The following is a 14,786-nucleotide window of genomic DNA, read 5'->3' as shown; positions in this document are numbered from 1 at the left end:
AAGAAAAGGAAATGAGCAAGGAAGAATAGACTATGAATGTCCCCCTCCCACATTATCATTATCACGATTGCCTCGCTCATGGACCGCAACGTGTGAGCTTGACTGAGTTCTTTCTCATATCTGTTGCTGGTGTCATTTCCCGGTTTGTTCCTGCACACGTCCATTGTGCACAGTTGGTAAAAAGGAGAGAGGAATTGCCACCTTCACCTTGTTTTTGTTTTGTTTTCGCCTCCTTTGCTTCTCCATATGTTTTCACTTCCGGTTTACTATAAAATGCCTCTACCAACACCCAAAACACACACGATAAAAAAAGGGATGACATGAGTGAAGACGGCTCCGACGTGTCCGTCCAATCTTTTAGAGTGGGGGAGAGGAAAAAACCGGTGACGAGTAACGTTCCGGCCGACTGCCAAGTTAACGGGGAGCAGAAAAATGGCACGAGCCGCAGAGCACTTCGCGAAGAGGAGCGCCGCAAGCGCAAGGAGGGACATCTAACCGATATTAGTCTTGACGAGATTTCTGTTCGTAGAGGAAACGTGTATGACTTCTACGTTCCAGGCGTTATTTTCTGCGTTAGGGGCACTTATTCACAGTTTGATGCCCTCGAGGGGAAAGCGAGACATCTCCTACCACCGCTAACAGGTGACTGTTGTCAAACCTTCTCAACTGTGGCAGCAGTTACGCTTTCCTCCCTAGGGTTTGCTGTTATGATGCAAGACTGCTCGGATGTCTCAACAGTTAACTATCTGTTATACATATCTGCATGGTTACATCAACTCTCCGCCCCCGCATGGCCGCAGCAAAAAGCCCGACCAACTATTAGTGACTTGAACACCTGTCTACGGCTTCACGAATTCTTCCCGAGCCGCGTTAATAGTGATGAGTTTGAAGTCCTCTTCTACAATCAGTACGAGAGGGCGAAAAGTCTGGTAGATCAGTTGTGCCGACCGTACCTGAAACGAAGCCGTAGGACGAACGAATCTAACCCTGTTTGTGGTTATGTTATCGCATCAGGCGATTATACGGTGTCCATTTTCTCGCTTCCGCACGATACACGCAACAGGGACGACAGTCCCTATGTTGAGGCATGGACACTTTGCCTCTGTGATTCCCATGGCACGCAACCGTGGGCAGGCAACAAGGCTTCCATTACGAGTCTTGCCCTCGGCGTGAAAAGACCCTGCGCTACGGCGACACGTGGCATCTTACCAAAGGAAGAGGGGTTGGCTCACTTTGCTTTGATATTGTTTGCGCTTTTAGAAGACCATCGTGCCATGGGCGCTAATGTGAGGCATACGCCGTACATGACGTGGTCACCAGTGAGGCGGGAACGGATGACCGCCACGTCCGCGGAGGAACTGCGAGGAATCATCGACAATAAGTGGCTGCCCGCAGTCTTAGAGAATGAGGTAATAGCTAGAGCAGCTACCAAGCATAAGTTTACCCCAAGGCCCTGCTTCATGGGGTTTACTTCGTCGAGGGTGGAAGCGGCCTCCATTGGGTTGGCAGGGGCCGGAAAAGACGGAGTGAAGGCTTGACATAACTGCAGTTGCAGGGAATGGCGTTAGGGCTCCATGGTTAGTCGGAAAGGGCGAGAAGAAAAATGGGTTCAGCAGTTTTATATGTGGTAAATAAAAAATTTAAATTCGTGCAGTGGTGCAAGAAGGAGAGGAGAAGGAGCCGGCAGTGGAACGTGGCCTCTGGAGCAACACCCATCCCCAAACTGGAAAAATCCGAAAGATGCGCGGGGCGACACGCTGCGTTACGAGGTCATTTGCGTGACTGTCTGACTGTGCCCTTCGGCCCGTACTCGTCGATAAACCCGTCTCTCCATCTATACTTGCGCGTATTCCTTGCATCTTTTTAGAGCGCGTTGTGCATCAGTTGCGTGCCCTTAATCCTGAAGGATGTACTTGACCCATTTTTTACCGTGTTCCCCCGCCGTAAATCCATAATTCAGGGTTTTAGGAGCGCGGCGTAAAACCGCTACATATATACATGCATATATATATATATATATGTGCATTTACTGCTCGCATGCATGTGAGGCTCGTTTGTTTTGTTTTTTTTTTTTGGAACGACCAAATGACTTACTACTCGTTCGACATGTCTCTTGCTCTACTTTCCCCATCTACTGCCATACACCAATTTATGTTTTACCCTTTCGCATTTTTACATATACCTTTACGGTTTTGGTAACAGACTCGAAAAGTGGGCGCAACAGCAGCGATGGGCTTACTTGAACGCCGGAAGGCGATCGAAGAGGAGATTGCCCGCACACAAAAGAACAAGAAGACAGAATACCACATTGGTCGTTTGAAGGGCCAACTGGCGAGGATAAAAACGGAAATGATGGAAAACGCCACAAGGGCCGCAGGGGCGCGTGGTGGTGATGGTTTTGAAGTTCGGCGGAGCGGCGACGTTCGGTGTGCTCTCGTGGGTTTTCCATCCGTTGGCAAGTCGTCTTTTCTCTCACGTGTTACAACAACAGAAAGTACGGCGGCGGGTTATGAATTTACGACACTCACATGTATTCCAGGGAAACTAATGCACAGGGGAACCGAAATACAGATTTTGGACTTACCGGGTATCATTGAGGGAGCTGCGGAGGGTAAGGGTCGTGGGAGACAAGTCATTGCAACGGCTCGAACTGCCGATATGATCATCTTAATGTTAGATGCCGCTAGGGCGGAGGCACAGCGGGGAAAAATTGAAGCGGAGTTGGAGACGGTTGGTATCCGTCTTAATCAAAGTTTCCCGGACGTGACGTTCAAGAAGAAACCCTCATGCAGCATGAATGCAATTGGCTTTACATCAACCGTCAAACTAACGAAAGGTATGTCTGAAGGATTAGCGAAGGACATTCTGAAGGATTATGGTATTCACAACGCGGACGTCATTATACGGGAAGATATAACAATTGACCAGTTCATTGATGTTATTGAGGGAAACAGAAAGTACATGCCCTGTCTCTACATATACAATAAAATAGATACCATTACAATGGAGGAGATGGACCGGCTTAGTCGACTGCCCCACTCAGTGGTACTTTCACTTCACTGGGACTTAAATGTAGACGAGGTCATTGACGAAATTTGGGAGCATCTTAACATCATCCGTATTTACACGAAGAAGCACGGTAGCCACCCCGACTTTACAAAACCGTTCGTGGTCAAAAGGGACGCAACCGTAGGTCATATATGCAGGCGAATTCATAAGGACATTGTCTCACGGTTTAAGTACGCCCTTGTCTGGGGTACTAGCTCAAAGCACCAACCGCAGCGTGTGGGAATACAACATCAACTGGCAGACGAGGACGTTCTTCAAATAATGGTTAAAACGTCTAATGAATAAACTCGAACTCATTTGCCAGGTCACGATTTAACTTGCATCCCGCAGGAGGCGGTGCTACAATTGTCAAGCGCAAAACTTGTCCATTGTTCTTTTGCGGCCTGTTGCTGTAATGTGCTGTGCTGTTGCTGCAACACGCAATTTCTAACAAGTGTTGTTCTGTTTTTGCCCTTTTCCTTCCTTCCTTCCTTGTTATGATAAGTATTTTATTACATAAGATACAAAGGAAAGGTTGGGGAGAAGGAAGAAGCAGGTAGTCAGCATATGGAAAATGAAGACGAAGGACGGTAGTTGCCTCTCTACTTTTTTTTTTACATCACGCGGTGTCTCAGTGACAGATTCGTTCAACGAATGGGTTCGAAATGCCGCGCACGTTGCCAAAACGAAGGGTGACGAAGCACAGCGGCAGCGTTACGAGCGTTGGGTGATTGCTCTTGTTGAAGACGTGATGCGCATTCACGGCGGTGTCTCTGCAGTCGACTGGGCCACTGTATCGCTAGTCATGCCGCCTGACGCTGAAGACAGGAGGCCGACGATGCTTCGTGGTGGCGGCAATGAACCACCAAGACTGTCAGTGAGAGCAGTGACTTCTCATCATCGCACCGAGTTGTACGGAGAGTGTATGCGACGGATCCCTCAGCCACTCCATCCTTTACTTAATCAAGCGTTTGAAAGACTTGATATGGATGTCATGGCCGGTACGCGCACCTACGAGGCGGTGACCCCTCTGGAGGTAATTAAAATTATTCAGGAACTTCAGGCTCTATGCCGCAAGCAGCTTCAGCAACCACACACTCAATCATCCTTAGCATCCTACGGGGGTCCCGTCTCTAAGCCGATGGAAACGGCCAGGGACAGTGTCTTGGGTGGAAAAACCACAAGAGATCACTTAGACTGTCCCCCAAATGCGAAGGTGCGTCGTTCAGAAAACGGCGCACACAAAGCGGAGTCTGACGAGGGGCCAACGGCGGAAGCGAGGGCGAGCACTAACCGATTCTTACAAGAAATGATTGCACTTGATGAAGTAACACAGCCGAAGCGGCAGTTTGTTGGGAAGTCACAGGAACTTGAAAGACTTTACTCGAGGTACGAACCCGCGGCTGAGGATATCCGCCCACGGGAAGTGCTCGTGGATGCATTTAGGTTCATAAAAGCGAAAGCAAACGACAAGGAAAAGTACCCGGATCCCCTCAAGGCTTACCGCTATCTGAGTGACCAACTAAAGGGAATGCGGCAAGATCTTTGCGTGCAAAACATTGTGGACGAGTTCGCCATCGAGGTGTACGAAAAGCATGCCCTCATTTCATTGGAGCTGGGTGACATTGGGGAGTTTAACCAGTGTCAAGCTTCGTTAAAAAAGATGTACGAAGACGCCCCAGATTGCGTGGGTGACTCTGTATCCGAGTTCTTTTGCTATCGACTTGCTTACCTCGCACTCGGTGGTCAGTTTGATGCTCTAGCCACGGAGTTAATCCACTACACCACCACAACCTTATCGAGGCGTGAGCAGGCGCAGAAGAGCTCGGGGCCGCGGGTTAGGAAGAAGGATGTTCGCAACACTCTGAAGCTCTGTGGGGCATGCGAAGAAGGAGACTGTTTCACGATAGCGCGCACTCTTCCCCATTTTCCACACGGAATGCATTCGTTGGTAAAGATTTTTCTTCCAAAATGCCGTCTCCGGTGGCTGAGAGAGCTGCTTAGCGGTATTCGGGGGAATGTGTCACTGCGCTTTATTGCTTCATGCCTCGGTTTCCCCCCGGTAAATGTGAAGACACCGACGGGTGATTGTGAATTTTGGCTAGACGGCACTGGCGAAAAGGCGAAGGGGGAGTTCAAGCGCTTCTTTGAAATGATAAAGTACCCAGTGCCGTCGAACTGGTCGTTTGACAAAGAAACGAAGCGTGTAAAAAAGTCTGATGATCACAGCCAGCAGCAGGACGATGGGCTAACTGAGATCGTCGTTGCGGAGACCTTGTGTGAATGCGTTAATGAATACATAAAATACCTTGGAACGCGCCGCGACGCCTAGTTTGGTGCTCCAAAATTTAAGCTAGTGGGGATGGGGAAGACAAGAAAACAGTGGGATCATCAAACAGAGAGGAGTATCACTATGACTTTTCGATTATAACCCACGGGCATTCATTCATGTAGTGTTGGCGTTTGAAAATTTGGGCCCACTACGAATTTTACTTCACCTTTTGCTTGTCACACGTCACATTGGTGGGACTGTGTAAAAAAAAAAAAAAATGCGCGTGTGTGCACATTCGGGGTAGCCGCTGCCGTCGCAATTACTCTTTCTTCACCTATTTGGCAGCACAAGTTTAAAAGAAAGAAACAGGTGAAGCAAAGATGTCCGAGTCAAGGAATGCAGACAAGGAAGCTGCAGTTATGGACCGCAAAAAGGACCATATAAATATCTGCCTCAAGAGGAATGTCGAACCCTACAAGAATGGGCGCTCGATATGGGACAAGTATGTTGTACCATACACCGCACTTCCTGAGATCAACATGGCAAACATCGACACACGCTGCTCCTTCATGGGGCGGAGTCTCTCCTTTCCCTTCATTATTTCCTCTATGACTGGTGGTGAGTCGCACGGTCGGACTATAAATATGAGTTTGGCGCAAGCTTGTGAAGCAGAGGGCATTCCTTTTGGAGTTGGAAGCATGCGCGTTGTTAATCGATACCCCGCGGCGGTTCACACATTTGACGTCAAGCAGTTCTGCCCCTCCGTTCAAATGTTCGCGAACATTGGACTCGTGCAGTTAAACTACGGCTTCGGTGCCGCTGATGTCAACAGGCTTATCGAATGCGTAAAGGCGGATGGACTCTTCATTCACCTTAATCACACACAGGAGGCATGTCAACCCGAGGGGGATACTAATTTTGAGAATCTTCTGGAAAAGCTAAAGGTCCTCCTTCCCCAAGTTAAAGTACCGGTGATTGTTAAAGGAGTTGGGCACGGAATCGACTATGAAAGCGTTGTCGCCCTTCAGCGTGCCGGTGTGAAGTATATTGACGTTTCGGGTTGTGGTGGTACCTCTTGGGCATGGATTGAAGGAAGGCGGCACCCCTACACAGTGGAGGAGGAAAACCTCGGCTTCATATTCCGTGATGTAGGCGTGACTACGGACCAATGCTTGACGGAGTGCGCGCCCCTCGCAAAGAAGGGCGGACTCCATCTTATCGCAGGCGGGGGCATTCGCACCGGTCTCGACATCGCAAAGTCACTTATGATGGGAGCGGAGTGCGCGACGGCCGCCCTTCCGTTTCTCAAAGCTGCATTGGAGGGTCCTGAAGCGGTGCGCAAGGTGATCCAGCGCCTCAGAAGGGAACTCGTCGTCGCCATGTTTGCTTGCGGCGTGAAGGACATAGCAAGTCTCCGAAGGAAGTCACTCCGCTTGCGCGCACCACTCTAGTACGGATGTGTCTGTGTACCAAAGGGTGTGAATGGCGGAAGAGGGATACATGTGACGAGAAATCTGGGCCTTCAGGTGAACAATTTTAATGTTTGTTTCACGCGTCTCAGAGGAACGCGCTACCCACCCAACACTGGACCATTGTATGTCGGTTTCAAATATGTGTGTTTACGAGCGGGAAGTTGCTTCTGGGATTTATTAGGGTTGCAGTTGAGGTGTATTCTTACGTGAAATTGCCCAGTTTTCCCTCACATGTTCAATCATTTCAACTGCTACTCTTTCCTTTCCGTCGCTGAGTGTATTCGCATCCCTTCCGTGAATTCCTTCTACAAAACCGATCCTTTTAGCGCATATTTTTTTTATTTTTATTTTGTTGTTGTTGTTTAAAGCTCTTCAGAACTAAAAAGGTATTCCAAAGCAGGAAGAAAAAGAAGAGAACGTTTGGGATTTTACAATGGCACAAGGTGGTGTGGTGGAGATTCCTCCCGATTTCGTCCCACTCGAGCATGTGCAAAGAGGAATGAAGAACGCCGACTGCCGCACACCCGTTATCCTCTTCGGGGAAGATGGGGATCCGTATCTGTCTCTGTGCAAAATTGCCAGGGAAACGGATAGCGCTGTTTGGTACTTTGACTTCGCAACGACGCAAGACGTTGAACACACGTTGGGCTACATCGAAATAGGCTCCAACAACGGCGACTGGGTGCTCATCATGAACTGCGGGGGGGTTGGACAGCAGGCCTTCCGCGATATAGCGCTCATGGTCTTCTGCCTTAAACCGGAACCAAAAAAGTATCCAAGAAGGGAGTTCTTCAGATTGATCTTCTGCGTTGAAAAGGCATTCGACATTGATCAAAATGTTGATATCCCATTCCCCCCTCTGATCCTAAAGAACAGCATAGCCGTGCGCCGTGCCGATGGGTCAGGTAAGTGGTCCCTCCGTCTCCCGAGCGAGGCGAGGTTCCGTGAGGCTCAAGAGGCAAAGCGTCAACGGCGGCGCGCGGAGGGTCGCGATAGCGACAGTGAGACTGACCTGGACGAAGACGAAGCCCTTTCAGGTAAGTGGTTCCACCGTTCTGTGGAGTTGAACAGAGCCATCGATGAGGCCCCACTGGCACTGGCGGCGCAGAAGATGAAAGAGGCACTTTTGAACGAGGACGTGGATACCATCAAGCACCTCATAGTTAGTGGCGAATATGACATTGCAAGGGCGATTGTCCCCGGAATGACACCCCTTCAATACGCTTGCTCCGTTGAGAAGCCCAAAGCCGCAATATCTTTGCTCGAGTGCGGCGCCGACCCGAACCAACCCCGTGAGAGCGACGGACGACCACCGCTCTTCATGGCAATTGAGGACGTCTCACTTGCACGCGCACTGATCAAGCACGGTGCTGACCTTCACCTGAGATTCGAAGGGTACCGTGTTGACAACCATCCCGACACATCACCTGAGGTTGCGCGGTTGACAAAAAAAATGCGGCAGGAAATGTAAATGATTAGGTAGTTTTTGTACAGAAGTAAACTATGAACGTGAGAGTTAGAAGTGATTGTGTTTTAACGCCTCCTCCCTAAGCGTCTGCGAGGTGTGCCCACGTTGTTATAGTCGGGCCATTCTCGTGGCGGGGGTGGTGGTTTTTAGACGAAGCTTCGGCGAAAAATGTACAGAATTATTGTACCTATCAAGGTTTCACATTGCAGTGATTGTATCTGTCACCGTTCTCACACCCCCGCATGTCTTGCACATAGATGCGGGCTCGCCAAAGAAGGTATATGTGCCATTGTTCTTCCCTTTTTTTGTCGTGGTGCTATCCCAAGACGAGAATGTTTGTTAACGAATATGTATACAAGTACACATATGTAGCGGTGGCTATGGGGAAGTGAAACAACATACATGAGGGGCGGCGGCGGCATGCGCGGTAAGGGGATTGTGTAATACATGCGGTGGGAGGGTGCTAACGCATGTGGGGTAACACCAAATATCAATATTCCCTTGTAGCGGTTTTTCCGTCAGTGGCCCCGCTGTTGGTTGGAGGAGGGAAGGGGTCTGCATGGCGGAAACCTTCCATCCTTTTTGTTCTTGCACGCACGCACGCACACATAAACACACGGCGCGCCGACAGGGTTGTTAACGGTGTCGTGGCGGGTGGTTAGTAACATTTGATGCTCCCACTTCGTGACGGCACCGTTTTCGTGCCCTGGCGTTGCCATAACTATGTTACTCTTTAAGGAAAGTCTTTGATGCGTGGCGTGTCGGATCCATAATTCACTTCCGATTTCTCGGTATGTGGGCTTATGTCGACAAATCCAGTGAGTTATTCCGTGCAGGAAATGCTGAAACGCACCCATTGTAGCTTCTACTCATAATTGGCACATTTCCACACAAATACAAACTCTCCCTCTCCATAGCCATCGACACCGTTTCCAGTGATGCGACTGATTGGTCATTTTTCTGATTTCCTCACCTTTGCTTTTATGTCATTATTACCCTTTCTTCCCAAACTATCAGACTTTGACAAAGGGTTTCCGACTTGCAGTGGAACAAAGAGGGAAGAAACTGGCGGAAAGTTAAAGGCTGTGAACGAAAAAATAAAAGATAATAAAAGATGGTTGCGTGGGGTGGGATGACATTTTACGGTACGGCGCTGATCGGCCTCAATGCGCTGGCGCTGTGGGACCTTTACCTTCAACGCCGGCAGCGTAAAGCATACGCGAATGCAAAGATGCCTGAACACCTTGTCGGCGTCGTGGAAGAGAAGGAGTTCCGTACCACTCAGGAGTACGAAAGGGAGAAACTCAGCTTTTCAATCTTGTTGCACGTAAAGGACATTGTCATAAGCAACGTCTCCCTGCTGGCAAAACTGCCCGCCAAGTTGTACGGATCCCTTGGCCAACTATTACCAGGGGCTACGGGCTCCTTTTCACATTGCTACGTTTACGCCGTCGCAACGGATGTGCTAACGACACTCATAAGCCTTCCTTTTGAATACTACTCAACATTTGTGATCGAGGAGAAACATGGGTTCAACAAAATGACGCGCAAGGAATTCTTTCTGGACGTTGCCAAGTATTTTCTGCTTCGCCTGACTCTGTTGCACGTTCTGACCAGTGGGCTCATCCTCAAGGTGGTGGAACTGTTCGGCGAGGATTTCCCATTTTACTTTTTCCTCGGTGCGACGGGCCTGATCACCATTTTCACCTTCGTTTACCCCACTTTCATCCAGCCCCTATTCAACACGTACACGCCGATACCGAAGGACGGTGAGTTGGGGAAGAAGATATATGCACTCGCTGAAAAGCACAAGTTTCCTTTGAAGAAACTATACGAAGTTGATGGTTCGCGGCGCTCGGGTCACAGCAACGCGTACTTCTATGGTTTTTGGTCGAAGCACATTGTTTTGTATGATACGATCGTTGAGCAGACGAAGGGTGATCACGACGCGCTGCTTGCCGTTCTTTGCCACGAGCTCGGCCACTGGAAGAACTCCCACGACAAATTCTTGTTCGGTTTTATGGTTGCTCAAACGTGGTGTATATCATACGGCGCAAAGGCCGTAATTTTCAACACTGACTTGTACAAGCAGTTTGGATTCAGCGATGCCAATCCGCTCATTGGTTTCGAGCTGTTCAGCCAAGTGTTTTTGGAGCCCATTAACACACTCCTGGGTTATCTTGTGTCACTCGTGACTCGTCAATTTGAGTTCCAGGCGGATCGGTACGCCGTTAGTTCTGGGTATGGTGAACCGCTTATAAGAGGACTGATGGTTATACACAAGGAGAATAAGAACTTGCTTACACCCGATCCGCTCTTCGCTGCGCTGCACTACTCTCATCCACCACTCGCCCAACGGCTCGATGCCATTAAGGAGGAAAATAAGAAACGGAAATGAATAGCTCGATCGGTGTTTCACCGGGACTTGGCTGTTGCGATTCACCCCTACGTAAAGAAAAGAAAGAAAGCGGTGTGGTGGATTGGGGAGGGGGGAAAGGGGAACAAGAATACTGGTCATTATGACCACGTCATCAACACAATACGTGAGGTTTTTGTAATAATAGCACTAATAGTGTTTCGAAATGCTCTACGACACTCACTTGGTAACTTTCTCCTGATGTAATACGGTCCAATGGAGATTTGCTGTTTTGTTCCCACATCATCGTTTATTTGAGTTCACACGTATACATTTAGCAGTTAGGATAAAGTTTGGTGATATGGCCTAGATGTGAAGGACATTGATAAATATGAAAGCAGTTAAACATCGCATTTGCACCTCCGTGCCTTTGCTCTGCCGCAGAGCTCTTGCCCACGCACGAAAAAGTCTCACGCAGCGATCCCATGGAAGAGACGATTATGTCTTTATGCGGAGGTATCCCCAGCGTTTCGCGCGTACATTTGCTGCACAATTCAGTGATACGAGGCTGATTCAAGAAAATGTCACTGCTGCATCGATTGACTGGAGCACGCATGGTTATTGAAGCTAAAAACCAAGGAAGTGAAGATAGACAGAAGTTGGTTTGCGCCTCATTTACTCTCATGTATGTATGTGCGTGTACGTCTGTGACTTGTTGGAGTCCGCCTCACGCGCCAATGCGTGGTCCGTTTGGGTGTTTTACCGAGGCGGGGAGGGGTGACGAAACTATTTTAAATTCCCAATGGTACTGGCTTCGCAAATGCAGGTGTTATGGATCGGGAGGAAAAGTTTTAACGTGCACGATGATGACAAATTTCCTTCCATAGCGCAAAGGTGGATTGAACAGGGCTATGGCGGTTTTTTTAATTTTATTTTTGAGATTGGCAGCGGTGCATTACGGTTAACACCTTATCAGTCAGTAGGAGATGAAAGGTCTTGTTGGAAGCAGGTCACAAGGCTATTTTCTGCCCACAACAAGGATGGAGAAGGGGAAGAGGAACGGGCGGTATACCCTCCATCTTTCGAATAAGGTCATTGTTGCTAATATGCTGTACAGTTCTTAAAGGCAACATGGTCATCAATGCCTCACTAATTACTGTAAAATATCTAATGCGAATTATCCGCAGTGCTGGAGTCATACAAACTTCTGATCATCACCGGAATAACGGCAGTGAAGCCTAAAGTGGAAATGAAGGCACACACCATTGGTTCGAGCGGTAAAGGACCAATGTATGAGAGATCTCAGTATATTGTGACAAAACTGAATATTATCACATTTTGTGGGCCGTGTCGCATTTAGCGTTTGCAGGGCCACATATCGGACGTCTCTACCCTCTCTTACTTTTCATTCCGATATCTTCGTGCATCTGGAGGGTTTGAGGAAAGGGGGAGAAAAGAAAACGCAATGAGGTGGTGAAGCGGAACTTTTGGAACTCAACGCTGTGTTCACACGCACTGTGCGCTACGCATGTCTTTTTTCCCCCTTTTTTTTCGTTTTGGTGGTGGAAAATAATCAATCGCGTGCGGTGATGTGCTCCATGATCGCCCATCCATACGGGAGAGTACATGTTTGCATTTTTGCCCTATGATACCGACGTTGTCATGGAGTGAAGGCAGCAGTAAAACAAACAGGGGGAAGTGATGAGTTGAGAGGGAGACCGCACCCCCTTATATTTACCCCGCGCGTTCAGATTTTTGTCGTACCCTGATATTGAGTTATAGAGATACTTCCGTTTCCGAACTGCTTCCTTTAAAAAAAAAAAAGTTATTGGTGTAGTTATCCCCCGCCTCGTCCAGCACGAAAAAAAAAATCTTCGGACACCGCCAGAGGCGTTCCTAAAGCGTATCCCAGCAATTTCCCAAGCACCATCCGTGTACGTCACTAAAGGGAAAGAAAGAATTCCCGATCACATTCTCCTCTTCCTCCATTTCTGTAGCTCCCTGATCATCCGCAGCGCTGCCATAAGGCATTTTCGTCTTAATTATTTCAACTTTCCACAGAGTTCGCGTTCGTAAACATCCCACAAGTCAACGAGAACACCGAACGCAACGGCGATCAGCATTTCGTTAGTGCGCGCCGGTTCCCCAAATCCAAAGCCAGCGATAGTCAGGCGCAGCCATCATACGTAAAGAAAAAAAAAAGAAAAACGCTCACCCACTGGACAACTTTAGGGAAACATGGCGCAACGCATATGCATATATGTGCGGCGCCTTCGAACTGCGTAGACCTCGGTTAAGTTTGGCCATTACTACGTGCACCAACCTTTTTGGGCGCTCATTCCGCACCAACAAAACCTGTGCGAAGAAAAAGGCTGCGTGGCGGCTGCGATGTGCGCATGCACGCCTTGTGAGACAAAGCAAACCAAAGGCGTCGCACTGTCGGTTGATGACGAGGTCGATGTTTCCGCTGGAGAGCGTATTTGTCGCTCACAGCGGCCTCCCGACGCGACCGTCCGGTGTTCCCCCATTTTCACGTCTTCAACTCTGCTTCCTTGTTTGGGTTTTACAATAAAGAGGGCCCTCCGTTCGTGGCGAGCGGCTGTCAACTCGGAAAACCAGGTGGCTTCGCATACGACAGTGTGCGGCTTCGCAACGTCGCATTTTCCTGTCCCACAGCCTCCACATTAGCACAAAATGCAACGTTGCGCGTCACAGTTGCGGCAATAAGTGGGGGAACTTAAAAAGAGGGCCTCCCCTCTCCGCGCCTTTCGCAACGCGCTTGCTATGATGTAACTCGAGTAGCGCTCTGCAGCAGTGGGGTTTCCCCAACCACGCTCAAAGACATCCAAACACCGTATTTCTTTCCCGTCCCTGCCGTGCGATGGGGCCAACGCGAGATGAAAACAGCCACGGAATGTCGTACTCACGACCCTACGACACTGGGGAATCTGTAAACGGCTTGGGAGGTTTCGATTTGGTGGCTTAAAATTTTTTGAACACGCTTCACGGTGATCTTAAGCAGTTGTGAAGTAAGGCTCGATATATTAGGTGCATTCGGCTTGTTTACCAGCATTTCAGGCACTCAAAAGTCCATTCAGCTTCGCGGCAGCACCGAGACGTTGTGCATTCCTCTTCAGCCGAAATTTCCACGAAAGGTTTTTTCGACCGTTCATTGGCACACAACCGAGGCCCCCTCCGTGGCGTTTGCTCAAAATTTTTTTAGACCTCTGCCGGCGCGTATGACGATTGGACCGTTTGCAAGGAAGGTATGCTTAATCCCTGTGCTCCGATCAGTGCCTCTTATTATGCTTCCATTATCACAGCGACCAGAAGTGGTTCGAGGACAAATTCCCGCCACACCCCTAAGGTCGAGGAAATCTCCTGGCTACGCGTTGCTCATCTTCATTTTGGATTTTCGATTATGCGGCAACTGTCCTATCCGTCTCGCTAAGCGGAGATGCGCATCGCAGCGATTTAAAACCACAGTGAGTGATCCCCTGACGATCCATTGAGCCGGTCGCTCTTGCACGATCCATGAAAGCAGTTGCTGTCTCCCCATTTCTCCACCTTGTTTCACCAAACGTCAAAAACTTGGTGTCTACTGCTTGGTGCTTTGGCATAAACGGCGGTTTCTTTGATGTAAGCAACCGATCAAAGTGGCCTTTCAGTGTACTGCCAATCAACCCCTCATCGACCTGGAGAAAACACTTCTAAGGGCCGCCTCTCGGACTGCCGCCGCCTCTTTTGCAAGCTTTTTCTGTCTCCCGAGAGTGATGTTTTACCGCCCTTCTCACCATCGCCCGGGTATTCCGCCGTGTTCCACGCGGTGATTATAAAACCTCACGAAGCATTTCCTCTCTTTCCAAACAAGGTTCCACAATTTCTTTCCGTGTGTGCAATCTTCTCTAGGTGCAGTTCCAGCGTATACGTCACTCTGTGTCAACCTCCGCTCCTCCGTAATAAAACAACTTAGACTTATAGTTTGTTACCCCTGATAATTCCACCCTCGGAGCTCGCCGTATCTTTCTGAGCCTCTTTTAGTACATTTCCGCAACAGCATCTGCTTACCGCCGTTTTGTTGGCTACTGCTCTTTGACGCCTACAACTAATGTGCTCAACGTCCGTGGTGCAATTGCCGCAGCAACCAGGTCTCACATTCCTGCCTCGGCC

General features: G+C 49.1%; 9 protein-coding genes across 9 annotated transcripts; 6 read left to right on the top strand and 3 right to left on the bottom strand.

The window, feature by feature from the left end:
• Positions 1-320: 320 nt before the first annotated feature.
• On the top strand, positions 321-1,538 carry TbgDal_IX5010 (hypothetical protein, conserved; the record flags this gene model as incomplete). Its single annotated transcript, XM_011778389.1, has 1 exon — positions 321-1,538. One exon carries the CDS (start codon positions 321-323, stop codon positions 1,536-1,538), a length of 1,218 nt encoding a protein of 405 aa, XP_011776691.1.
• A 691-nt stretch (positions 1,539-2,229) lies between these two features.
• TbgDal_IX5000 (developmentally regulated GTP-binding protein,putative) lies at positions 2,230-3,354 on the top strand (the record flags this gene model as incomplete). The annotated part of the gene is made up of 1 exon (XM_011778388.1): positions 2,230-3,354. One exon carries the CDS (start codon positions 2,230-2,232, stop codon positions 3,352-3,354), a length of 1,125 nt encoding a protein of 374 aa, XP_011776690.1.
• Positions 3,355-3,622: 268 nt separating this feature from the next.
• TbgDal_IX4990 (hypothetical protein, conserved) lies at positions 3,623-5,380 on the top strand (the record flags this gene model as incomplete). The annotated part of the gene is made up of 1 exon (XM_011778387.1): positions 3,623-5,380. One exon carries the CDS (start codon positions 3,623-3,625, stop codon positions 5,378-5,380), a length of 1,758 nt encoding a protein of 585 aa, XP_011776689.1.
• A 320-nt stretch (positions 5,381-5,700) lies between these two features.
• TbgDal_IX4980 (isomerase, putative) lies at positions 5,701-6,771 on the top strand (the record flags this gene model as incomplete). The annotated part of the gene is made up of 1 exon (XM_011778386.1): positions 5,701-6,771. One exon carries the CDS (start codon positions 5,701-5,703, stop codon positions 6,769-6,771), a length of 1,071 nt encoding a protein of 356 aa, XP_011776688.1.
• A 454-nt stretch (positions 6,772-7,225) lies between these two features.
• On the top strand, positions 7,226-8,263 carry TbgDal_IX4970 (hypothetical protein, conserved; the record flags this gene model as incomplete). Its single annotated transcript, XM_011778385.1, has 1 exon — positions 7,226-8,263. One exon carries the CDS (start codon positions 7,226-7,228, stop codon positions 8,261-8,263), a length of 1,038 nt encoding a protein of 345 aa, XP_011776687.1.
• Positions 8,264-8,778: 515 nt separating this feature from the next.
• TbgDal_IX4960 (hypothetical protein, unlikely) lies at positions 8,779-9,117 on the bottom strand (the record flags this gene model as incomplete). Its single annotated transcript, XM_011778384.1, has 1 exon — positions 8,779-9,117. One exon carries the CDS (start codon positions 9,115-9,117, stop codon positions 8,779-8,781), a length of 339 nt encoding a protein of 112 aa, XP_011776686.1.
• A 257-nt stretch (positions 9,118-9,374) lies between these two features.
• TbgDal_IX4950 (CAAX prenyl protease 1, putative) lies at positions 9,375-10,658 on the top strand (the record flags this gene model as incomplete). Its single annotated transcript, XM_011778383.1, has 1 exon — positions 9,375-10,658. One exon carries the CDS (start codon positions 9,375-9,377, stop codon positions 10,656-10,658), a length of 1,284 nt encoding a protein of 427 aa, XP_011776685.1.
• A 292-nt stretch (positions 10,659-10,950) lies between these two features.
• Positions 10,951-11,301, bottom strand: TbgDal_IX4940 (hypothetical protein, unlikely; the record flags this gene model as incomplete). Its single annotated transcript, XM_011778382.1, has 1 exon — positions 10,951-11,301. The coding sequence occupies one exon, from the start codon at positions 11,299-11,301 to the stop codon at positions 10,951-10,953; it is 351 nt and encodes a 116-aa protein (XP_011776684.1).
• A 1,624-nt stretch (positions 11,302-12,925) lies between these two features.
• TbgDal_IX4930 (hypothetical protein, unlikely) lies at positions 12,926-13,144 on the bottom strand (the record flags this gene model as incomplete). Its single annotated transcript, XM_011778381.1, has 1 exon — positions 12,926-13,144. One exon carries the CDS (start codon positions 13,142-13,144, stop codon positions 12,926-12,928), a length of 219 nt encoding a protein of 72 aa, XP_011776683.1.
• Positions 13,145-14,786: the final 1,642 nt, after the last annotated feature.

Source organism: Trypanosoma brucei, chromosome 9 (genome assembly GCF_000210295.1).
Source record: "Trypanosoma brucei gambiense DAL972 chromosome 9, complete sequence".
Classification (NCBI taxonomy): domain Eukaryota; phylum Euglenozoa; class Kinetoplastea; order Trypanosomatida; family Trypanosomatidae; genus Trypanosoma; species Trypanosoma brucei.
The sequence above is the reverse complement of the archived record's forward strand: the minus strand, read 5'-3'. Positions and strand labels throughout refer to the sequence as shown.